The 11,738-nt window shown below is 31.3% G+C and overlaps 1 protein-coding gene across 1 annotated transcript; it reads right to left on the bottom strand.

Moving 5' to 3' along the window:
* Positions 1-7,147: 7,147 nt before the first annotated feature.
* Positions 7,148-9,133, bottom strand: LOC134686648 (uncharacterized). The gene has a single exon (XM_063546322.1). The coding sequence runs from the start codon at positions 9,131-9,133 to the stop codon at positions 7,148-7,150; it is 1,986 nt and encodes a 661-aa protein (XP_063402392.1).
* Between the last annotated feature and the right edge of the window lie 2,605 nt (positions 9,134-11,738).

Below are 11,738 nucleotides of genomic sequence, written 5' to 3'. Positions count from 1 at the left end.
AATATCATTCTGTTCTAAATTATCCGATATACATGGACCATGAATAGTATTTAACATAGGTTTTGTTAATACTAAATGTCTTAAATGATGTATTTTGAAAAGTTCGCTTGAAAGCAGCATCTTACCATGTTTTTGTTCGTGTATTTGTTCAGTAAACAAAAACGGTACGCCATATTTAGGTAATATATTAAGGTATGTGAAACATGGTGGCGTTTCTTCGGTGTCCATGAGCAATGCCACTCCCCAACGATCAATGACGTCACTCATTGATTCGTATACTCTAAAATCAGGTTCTATAAACATAACATCGGTGTCACTACCTTTGAAATTTAGTCCTTCCCCTTTACTACCACTGCTTATACGGGGATAATTATTATCCATGGCTATATCTCCTATAGTATATATCAACCGCCTTGACTTAACTATTTCTTCTGATCCCACTTTCTGACACAGATATGCGTAAAATTCTAGTGATTTTATTTTATCTGACTTTGACATTTTGATGAATTTCTTGTTATCACTTTAGTACATTTTCTTTTTTCTAGGCACGCTGTAAAATGAAAATCATTATGCACTTTTTAATATGAATTTGACCGTGTGACTATGAAGATATACAGTCATGCCCTTTTACTTATTAGGTTATTTACCTTTAATAGCATGGTTCAATAGAAATTCTAACTTTGTACAAGTTGGACAATTATTTAGGATGTTTATAGCTATTTAAAACCTGGTGTAAACGGTAGAAAATTAATTTGACAAAAACTTTTTCTTATTTCCTATTTTTTTTTCTCGTTTTCTTTCTCTTCTTTTATTCTCATTTGTTCTCGTGTATTCTATAAAAACAATATCTTTGCTTTTAATTTTTGAAAAACAAAGGCTTTTCTATCTCGGGAATAGATTACATAAGCTGTATTTGGCAAAACTTTTAGGAACCTTTGGTCCTCAATGCTTTTCAACTTCGTACTCTATTTGGCCCTTTTTAACATTTTATTATTCGAGCGTCTCTGATGAGTCTTTTGTGAACGAAACGCGCGTCTGACGTAAATGTAAAATTTAAGTCCTGATATCTATGATGAGTTTTTTTTTTACTGTTTTGGAGAAACAAAGTTTTCACGGGGAAAAAAAACTCATACACGAAAGTGACATAACTCGTTTATGCTATTTATAGTTTGTGCTCAACATAACAACGGCCATTTCCTGTCGCTCACTTTAAGGAAATGTTGGTCCTCAATGCTCTTTTACTTCGTACTTTATTTGGGCTTTTTAACATGTTTTTATTCGAGTGTCACTGATGAGTCTTTGGTAGACGAAACGAGCGTCTAGCGTAAATATGAAATAAATTTCAATTCTGGTGTCTATGATGAGTTTATTCACAAATTATCTGCATATACATAAAAGAGAAATACTGTTAAGATAATTTAGGATATAAGCCAATTTAATTTTCTGTTATTTCTATTGTTATAACCTAGACGCATATATAGTGAATGTCAGTATATTTTTATTTTTATTTTGTTATATTCTCAACAGGGGGAATATAATACTAAACCTCTTCAATACCTGTATCCAATTCAGAACTATGCACGTATTTGGTTATTAGTGTGTAGTAGAAACATCCCATGCATACCGCTTTCGAATAAAAACATTTCAAATATATACACAACGTGGTACCAAAGATATTAATTTGGCTCGTTTAATTGTCATAAATTTCTAAAAAAAAATTAACTTTATCTTAGATGTCCCTTGACAGAGAAAAAAATGTCTTTTAATTTAAAAAGATAAACAGCATTAAAAAAAGGAATAAAATATAATCCCCCTGTTGGGAATATGACAAACCATGACATTGTGTCTTACCTTTTATTACATTAATGCACATTTACAAAATGTTATAAATAATCACGTTCACAATACATGCAATCGATTCATATGACATACAATGTACATGTAACAGGTTTAATCTTGACTGAGATAACCTAAAAATATGTCTATTTTTCGTTGACGTCATTTGATACTTTCGGAACACTGGTTACATAGGTGGCAGTTATGATTATTATGTCATTATTATTTCCCTTGTTGAAAACTATAAATTTCATATTTCTTTATTTGATGATTTAGATGAAGCTTATTCGGTATATATTTGTTAAATTGCATAGCTTTTGCTATTTGAATTCATTGGTTAAAGATATTTATTTATATTGTAAAGTTTACTATTTCCACCGTCGCAAAACCTTTGATTGCCTTCTGTGAGAAACTTATATATTTTATACAACTGGTTTTAGATTATGATATGGGATCTTCTAAGGACTGACTTTCAGTCCAACCATAGTTTAGAATAGTGCATTTGCTACATGCCTCCATAGTAAGGGTAATTTGAAGTCATTGAATACTCCATTTCTACATACTATATCATAATAAAAGTTGTTCTTTGTTGATTAAATTATATATTGTTTTCAGTTTTTGGTTTTCATTTACTTAGATAATTTATAGCGCATCACATTTGGCATCAGTCGTTTCCGTTCACATCAGTTTACAAACTAGAATTACCTGTGGTCCACATCCCCGAATCTCCAGCAGAATTGTTCCTGCTACACATATTTCAATCATAGAGAAAGCTAATAGGTAGCTTTGGATAACACTCAATCTTAATCATTTCAATGTATGTGACAGATATGTTTACCATAAATCTACGTGACTTTAACATGTTTTACCTCACTAGTTAATTGACAACACAGATGTGAGTAGTCTAATTAAGATAGCAACAACAATAACGGCAATTGTGTTAAGTTGGTGAGAGTGAGAGGTTTAGCTAGCTATAAAACCAGGTTCAATCCACCATTTTCTACATTAGAAAATGCCTGTACCAATCCAGGAATATGACAGTTGTTATCCATTCGTTTGATGTGTTTGGACTTTTGATTTTGCCTTTTGATTTTGGACTTTCCTTTTTTGAATTTTCCTCGGAGTTCAGTATTTTTGTGTTTTTACGTTTTGGTATTCCAAAGCATAAAACACAACTTGTTGAAAAAAGTATCATCTTACACAATTCAATAATAATTATTACAAATACTTAACAACAAAATAATATTTAATATAAAAGCAAAGCAAAACAAAACAACTAACCACCTTAGTAATGGTACTAGGACATAAAACTACTTACATAAGAAACTGTCTGCATCAAGTCAGACATATGGCAGTTTTTATCCATTCGCCTGGTCATCGGCCACAGTTTTTATACTAGATATTGTCCATTTGACTTCCATATATTTGCAGAAAAAAAATCTTAAAAATTCATTTTTTTATATTTATTATTTTTTTCCTCGGTGTATGTTAATATATGAACCATACGAACTCTGACTATTAGTTTCATAATTTTGGGTCTATAATTAAAAAAGTTTCCCATTAGGTCTCTATGTTAATTTTATTTTTTGAAGTGTTGATTATCTGATGGAGTAAGTATGAGTGGTGTAACAGCCTTCCAATCAAAACAAAAACAACATACATGTGCTTTTAATGTTTGTTTATATGTACCATGTGACTTTGTATATTCAAATATTAAAAAACACCAATGAAACTGATCATCAGTTTATAAGTAAACTTACTATACACCAGTTTTCCATGCTTTTAGCATGGTGAGTTTCATATAACCAAGACAAAGAGGCTCTGACAAGTTTTATTAAAAAATGGACTAAACTTACTATACATTTACTTATTTATCAATGTGCAAAATGCATATTTTGGAAGTAAACAATTTAAGAAACTAATAAAATATGTTTTTAAAAAAAAGGAAAAAGAAATTTCATATTTTGAAAGTAGCAAATTGTTACATTTAATAAAAACCTTCATGAGTGAAGAAAATATTTCAGTTTTTTATTGTTAACAATTGTCTTCCCTACTAAAATTAAAAGAAAGGAATTACAATGCCACCAAAAATTTCAAAAGAAAAAAAAAGACATAATCCTATAAGTGTATAATTATTTTGATGCAGAATCAAAGCGAGGAGCTCCTTTTCATTCCTGGAATAAAATCACTAAAAGAACTGCACAATGCCTAAAGATAAGTGAAAGTTTTATAAACAAATTAATTAATAGGCCAGAAGAAAGTCAAAATTCAAAAATGGCACCAAAAAAGGATACCCTTGACCAGTTTGACAAAGACATGATAAAGACTATTGTTCATAGGCAATTTAGAAAAAATGAATGTGTTACATTAAAAAAACTGAAAAATATATTGGAGAAACATCATGACCTTGTTTTATCGAAGTATAAGCTGTGGAAAACCCTACATGGATTGGGATTCAGATATAAAAGAATCGATAAAAATAGGAAAGGTCTTGTCGAAAGGAAAGACATCATAAACCAGCGTATACAATTTTTAAGAACTATTAAAAAAAAACGTCAAAAAGGGTACACACCTATTTATTTGGATGAGACATGGGTGGACACAAATCATACTACTTCACATCAACGGACCAGTCCTGATGAATCACAAAATAGAAAAATTCCTCTAGGTAAAGGGCAAAGATTTGTTGTATTACATGCTGGTTGTGAAACAGGATTTTTAAAAGGATGCGATTTAGTGTTTAAGGGCATGAGCACCGATGGCAGAGATTACCACACAGAAATGATTGGCAAAGTATTTGAACAATGGGTTGAGAAACAGCTAGTTCCCGCTTTGCCACCAAAAAGTCTTATAGTAATGGACAATGCATCTTACCACAGTGTCCGTGTTGATGGCACAAAAGCTCCAACATCTAACTCCCGAAAAGGCGATATGAAAGACTTTTTAAATAAACATGGTCTCCAATTTGATAGCAAGTTAACAAAACCAAAGTTATACGAAATAAGAAAATCGCCCCTGTATATAAAGAAGATGAATTCCTTAAAATAAAGGGGGCATGATGTACTTAGACTCCTCCCTTACCATTGTGATTTAAACCCTATTGAACTTATATGGGGAGATTTGAAAGGATTTATTGGTAAAGAAAATTCAACATTTAAACTTAATGATGTTAAATCACTTATCCAAAGAGGATTTGAACAAATTGATAGTACTAAGTGGTTAAAATCATGTGATCATGTTAAAAATATCATTGAACCAAGCCATTGTAAAAAAGATGCAATCCAGGAAGAAATTCAAAAAAATTGTTATACATATTCAATCTAATTCTGAATCTGAGAGTGAAATGGATGATTCTAGTGATGGAGATGAGACTGAGGATTATGAATGGCCGTAAAAATAAAATTGATGTGAGTAATGTTGTTTTTCCATGCCATAAAGTTAAACAAAAACAGTTGATAAATCCTGTCATAACTCATGTCCACTAACATAACATATGACGGTAAACATCATTTTCATTTCCTTGGCCTATAGAATACTGTTAGTTAATACTATATGTCTATTTTTTTAAACAGAAAATGGACAATGCAGAATCCTATCATATATAGAACAATTAAAACAATCACATGACTTGAAATCTAATTTTGTTTTCTGGTCATTTAATGTCATCTATATATTCAAATAAACAATGTCACATGGTATAAATAAACAAACATTGTTTGTTGTTTTTGTTTTGATTTGAAGGCTGTTACACCACTCATACTTACTCCATCAGATAATCAACACTTCAAAAAATAAAATTAACATAGAGACCTAAAGGGAAACTTTTTTAATTATAGACCCAAAATTATGAAACTAATAGTCAGAGTTCGTATGTATCATATATTAACATACATGGAGGAAAAAAATAATAATTGTAAAAAATGAATTTTTAAGATTTTTTTTCGGCAAATATATAGAAGTCAAATGGACAATACCCTAATGATGATTGTGGACAAGTTTGGTCAGTAGTTTTAGAGGAGAATATTTTTGAAAAAGATAACAAAAATTTGCGAAAAATTGTTAAAATTTTACTATCAAGGGCAATTACTCCTTAAGGAAACCACTGATCACTTTGGTCATGATGACTTATTTGTAGATCTTCATTTGCTGAACAATTATTGCTATTTACAATTTATCTCTATCTAAAATAATATTCAAGATAATAACCAGAAACCGCAAAATTTCCTTAAAATTCAGGGGCAGTAATCTAACAATGGGATGTCTGATTCATCTGAAATTTCAGGGCAGATAGATATTGACCTGATAAACAATTTTACCCGATGTCAGACTTACTTTTAATGCTTTGGTTTCAATGTTATAATCCAAAAACAGCATTTTACCTCTATGTTCTTTTTTTTAGCAATGTCGGCCATTGTGATTGGAGGGCGGGTGCGTCGGACACATTTTTAAATAGATACTATAATAATGATTGTGGCCAAGTTTTGTTAAAATTGGCTCAGTAGTTTCCAATGAGAAGGTTTTTGTAAAGGTTAACAGAAGACGACGAACGACGGACGCCAAGTGATAAAAAAAACTTAATTGGACCTGTAGGCCAAGTGAGCTAAAAGGGATATATTATAAGTCATAATTTGTATCGGTATTTAGAAACTACTAGAACCATTTGTTTATCGGACTTAATACTGTGAATTCATTTATTTTCGTTTGTTTCAATTTTCAAGGATTGCTAAAAAAAATGCATTTTCGTGGATATTTTGTTTCGTCGTTTTGTCGATCTCTGTTTACAAAACACATTAAAATATGCTATTCATTGAACATTTCAATTTGTGGTTCAATTGTACCCACGAAATTTGTTATCAAACGAATATTAATGAATCCAGAGTAGCTCAATTGAGAAAGTCCGAAATATTTAAGCTGTAAGCGCCATTAATTTTTTCAATGTTAACACTTGAAATAGACTTTAATATTGGACGTTAAATGACAATGTTACAGGTAGTTTATCAATCTTCACTAGCTTTTTATGGCACTCATTCAAAGTTTTCTTAAATCAACGTAGAAAGATAAAAAGAAAGGTAATATAATCTATTTCTTTTGTAATATAGCTTTAACTATAAAAGTCGCCAAACTGTCATGACCCAATTTTTCAATCTTGAAAAACATGTTTCAGAAGAATTACCGTCCAACATACACGATAATCGTATGTAATTGTTTATACATTAGGTGGAATAGTGTTTACAAAATCAATTGTTTATTCCTATCCTACGTTTGCAGTAGGTAAATCAATATCATTAGAATGACTTTGAAATAAATAATTTCAAATGAGATTCGACAGTCTGGATGCTGCAGAGGTGCAATTATAGACATCGTGTATAGCTATTAACCGAAAGAAATATTTTGCAGATTCTAATTCTCCAATCATCTGTGCAGAGATTCCCGTGAATAATATCGTATCAAATAACTGGAACATTTTAGCCATACGCACAGAATGACTTTGCCTGTTTTTCAAGTATGAAACGGTATTAAGGTATTCCTGTAATAGTCTCATATATGCATCTTTGCATGAATCAACATTTTCTAGATAGTAATAGCTCAAAAACCGAATGAAATATGTCATTGGTTTGCAAGAATATACCATAAAAGGATCCTGGACGTCTTGTTGCAATTCTGGTAAAACCGCCAATGACTTGGAATCAAGGTTGATGTCAAGATTTGTTAAGGTTTTTACTATATTGATTGTCTTTTCATGTTTCATTAATTCCATTACATTATTATGTAGTTCATGAAAAACAACGATATTGTAAGATGTTTCCACTGGAACAGGAATTGTTTTGTCTGTGTACTTGGAAATTACATGATCTGTTATCATCAATGCTTCTGGATAATGTTTATGACTATAGAAGAATGTTGCTAACAGCAACCATCCTGAAATTGCATCTGAATTAACACCAATAAGTAATTGACTAAGGTAATGTTTATAGTTGTAGTAATACTGTTTGTTGGTAGGGCTGCAATGAATGCTTGTTCTCTTAGATACGAAATGGTGTGCATCTGCAAAAAATAAGTTAAATATGCTTCTCGACAGACAACTTTTAGAATGATGCAGAATGTTTTTCATCAATCTGTCAATATTTCCTTTCGCTCTTCCAAAGGAAAAAAGATGAATTGTTTCCTGTGCCAATATTGTTTTAAGGCTTAGTTGCCTTCTCATATTACATGAAGAAATAGGATAATCATGGAGAGTTACTGAAGATGAAAAACATTGAATGCCTTGCTGATATAAATTCCGAAGAAGACCGACTAATTTCCTTTTGTTACTTATGTCGAACCGGGAATAGAAAAGGTTATTGTTTGGAACAAAATAGTGTAAAAGTGTTGAATATTCTACACAGTATAACAATTTCTGTAAGCATGCCATAAAACAAGGTATAATGTTGTCTGGTCGCCAAACAGACGGATCCAATTCTTCAGATATCCAAAACATTAGAGTTTTTAGGAAATATGAGCACAATAACCCTTTTAAACCTGGTAACTTCTCTATTATTTCTTTCAACAAGATTTTCAATAAAGCATAGCACAGTAACTGGGTATGACAGAAGGAAAATATCAGCATCTTTTCTGCAACTGAAAACGATATCCTCCATTCGAACATTTCATTAACGGATCCTTTGCAACCAATGGGGACAAATAATACGCCTAATGATATTATTTGTGAAATAAGATCAGGTGGTGGCCATTCTGTACGTGGTCTGTTTATCCATGGTTGCGCTTGTGATATCCATTTTTCACATTTGATGCAATATGCAATATCATTCTCTTCTAAATCATCCGATATACATGGACCATGAATATTATTTAACATAGGTTTTGTTAATACTAAATGTCTTAAACGATGTATTTTGAAAAGTTCGCTTGAAAGCAGCATTTTACCATTTTTTTGTTCTCGCAATTGTTCAGTAAACAAAAACGGTACGCCATATTTAGGTAATATATGGAGGTATGTGAAACATGGTGGCGTTTCGTCGGTGTCCATGAGCAATGCCACTCCCCAACGATCAATGACATCACTCATTGATTGGTATACTCTAAAATCAGGTTCTATAAACATAACATCGGTGTCACTACCTTTAAAATTTAGTCCTTCCCCTTTACTACCACTGCTTATGCGGGGATAATTATTATCCATGGCTATATCTCCTATAGTATATATCAACCGCCTTGACTTTACTATTTCTTCTGATCCCACTTTCTGACACAGATATGCGTAAAATTCTAGTGATTTTATTTTATCTGACTTTGACATTTTGATGATTTTGTTGTTATCGCTTTAGTACATTTTCTTTTTTCTAGGCACGCTGTAAAATGAAAATCAATATATATGCACTTTATAATATGAATTTGAAAGATTTTGCCATTTTACTGTGCAGACATACATGCCCTGTAACGTTTTGGGTTATTTAGCTTTAATAGCATGATTAAATAGATATTCAAACTTTTTGGGATGTTTATAGTTATTTAAAACCTGGTGTAAACGGATGAAAATTTAATTTACAAAAACTTTTTTTATTTTCTAATTTTTTCTCTCTCCTGCTGTCTCTTCTTCTATTCTTTTTTTTCTTGCGTATTATATAGAATTTGACAACAAACATTTTAAATATTTTTGGACTGTTTTGGAGAAACAAAGATTTCACGGGAAAAAAACTTTTCGCTTTTTTTAGTGCTTTCTTTACAAAAGAAACTTTTTTTTTTTGGTTATAAAATCGACGCATTTATAGTGAATTTCGGTATATTTTTATTTTTTTATTTTGGTTTATTATATTCTCAACAAGGGATGATAATACAAAACCTTTCCAATAACTATATTCAGTTCAAAACTATGCATGTATTTGGTTATCATTGTGTGAAGAAGAAACTTGCCATGCACGACATTGGTACCGCTATCAAATACAAACATTTCAAAATATCTACTTAATTATGTTAATGTGGTAGCAAACACATTGATTTAAACTAATTTGGCTCGTTCAATTTTCATAAAAATTTTGACAAAATATTTACTATATCTTAGATGTCACTTGACAACGAGAAAATGTCTTCTTATTAAAAAAAGATAAACACCATTCGTAATAATTTATAAAATAATCTTTATTTCTTACCTTTTATTTCAATGGTGCATATTAACAAAATGTTTTAAATAATCACGTTCACAATACATTCAATCGATTTGTATGACTATAAGGTACATGTAACAGGTTTAATGTTGACGACTGAGATAACATAAAAGTATTGATATTTTTGTCATACGTGATTTGATACTTTCGGAAAACTGAAATCCTATTTGAAGTAATGAGAAAGTTAAAATAAGTAGCTTTAGATAACACTCAATCTTTGTCATATCAATGTATGTGAGTAATACATGTAATAGGTTTACCATTAGTCTACGTGACTTTTACTGCTAGTTAACAAAGCAGATGTGAGACAGGGCTGTGTAAGATAACATCATAAATAATGGCAATTGTATTAACACCCCTCTTCTACATGAAATATGAAATAATAAAATATTATCCTAAACAATAATGCAATAACAACAAAGAAATATTTAATATAAAAGCAAAACAAAAACCACAAAACCTCAGTAATGATACTATTAAAGAGGGAATGCTTCCTACTTGGGAAATAGTTATCAAAGGTACCAGGATTCTAATTTAGTACGCCAGACGCGACGCGCAATTAAGACTCATCAGTGACGCTCATATCAAAATATTCATTTAAGCCAAACAAGTACAAAGTTGAAGAGTATTGAAGATCCAAAATTCCAAAAAGTTGTGCCAAATACGGCTTAGGTAATCTATGCCTGGGATAAGAAAATCCTTAGTTTTTTTGAAAAATTCTAATTTTTTGTAAACAGGAAATTTATTAAACAATATAATAGTTATCAAAAGTACCAGGATTATAATTTTATACGCCAGACGCGCGTTTCGTCTACATAAGACTCATCAGTGACGCTCAGATCAAAATAGTTAAAAAGCCAAACAAATACAAAGTTGAAGAGCATTGTAATAGATATCCATGTCAACACCGAAGTGTTGACTACTGGGCTGGTGATACCCTTGGGGACGAAACGTCCACCAGCAGTAGCATCGACCCAGTGAATTACAATTTAGTACGCCAGACGCGCGTTTCGTCTGCACAAGACTCATCAGTGACGCTCGTATCAAAATATTTATAAAGCCAAAGTAGAACAAAGTTAAAGATAATTGATGATCCAAAATTCCAAAAAGTTGTGCCAAATACGGCTATGATAATCTATGCCTGGGATGAGAAAACCCTTAGTTTTTCGAAAATTCAAAGTTTTGTAAACAGGAAATTTATAAAAAAAAAATGACTACATTATAGATTTCATGTCAACACCGAAGTGCTGACTACTGGCCTGGCGATACCCTCGGGGACGAAATGTCCACCAGCAGAAGAAAGAACTTGATTTCTACATGAGAAAATGCCTGTAACAAGTCAGGAATATGACAGTTGTTATTCATTTGTTTGATGTGTTTTAGCTTTTGATTTTGCCATTTGATTATAGGGACTTTCCGTTTTGAATTTTCCTCGGAGTTCAGGATTTTTGTGAGTTTACTTTTTATGTATCACAATACCAGTTGTCAGCACTTCTGTGTTGACATGAACTATCATTGATATGGTTATGATTATATATGAACAGGTTACATTTGATTTTTGAAATACTATAGCTTTTCTTCCTCATAAAAAGATTACCGTAGCTATATTTGGCAAAACGTTTCGGAATTTTTGGTCCACAATGCTCAATTTCGTACTTTATTTTGGCTTTTTTTTTCGAGGTCATCTCAGTTTTTATTTGTAACCCGCATTTGTTTTCTCTTAATTGATTTATGACTTTC

This window comes from Mytilus trossulus, chromosome 10 (assembly GCF_036588685.1).
Source record: "Mytilus trossulus isolate FHL-02 chromosome 10, PNRI_Mtr1.1.1.hap1, whole genome shotgun sequence".
In the NCBI taxonomy this organism is placed as follows: domain Eukaryota; kingdom Metazoa; phylum Mollusca; class Bivalvia; order Mytilida; family Mytilidae; genus Mytilus; species Mytilus trossulus.
This window is presented reverse-complemented; position numbering and strand designations above follow the sequence as displayed.

What these genes read in the sequence shown, in the direction of transcription:
- LOC134686648 (XM_063546322.1), bottom strand. Translation starts at nt 9,133, where the DNA reads ATGTCAAAGTCAGATAAAATAAAATCACTAGAATTTTACGCATATCTG.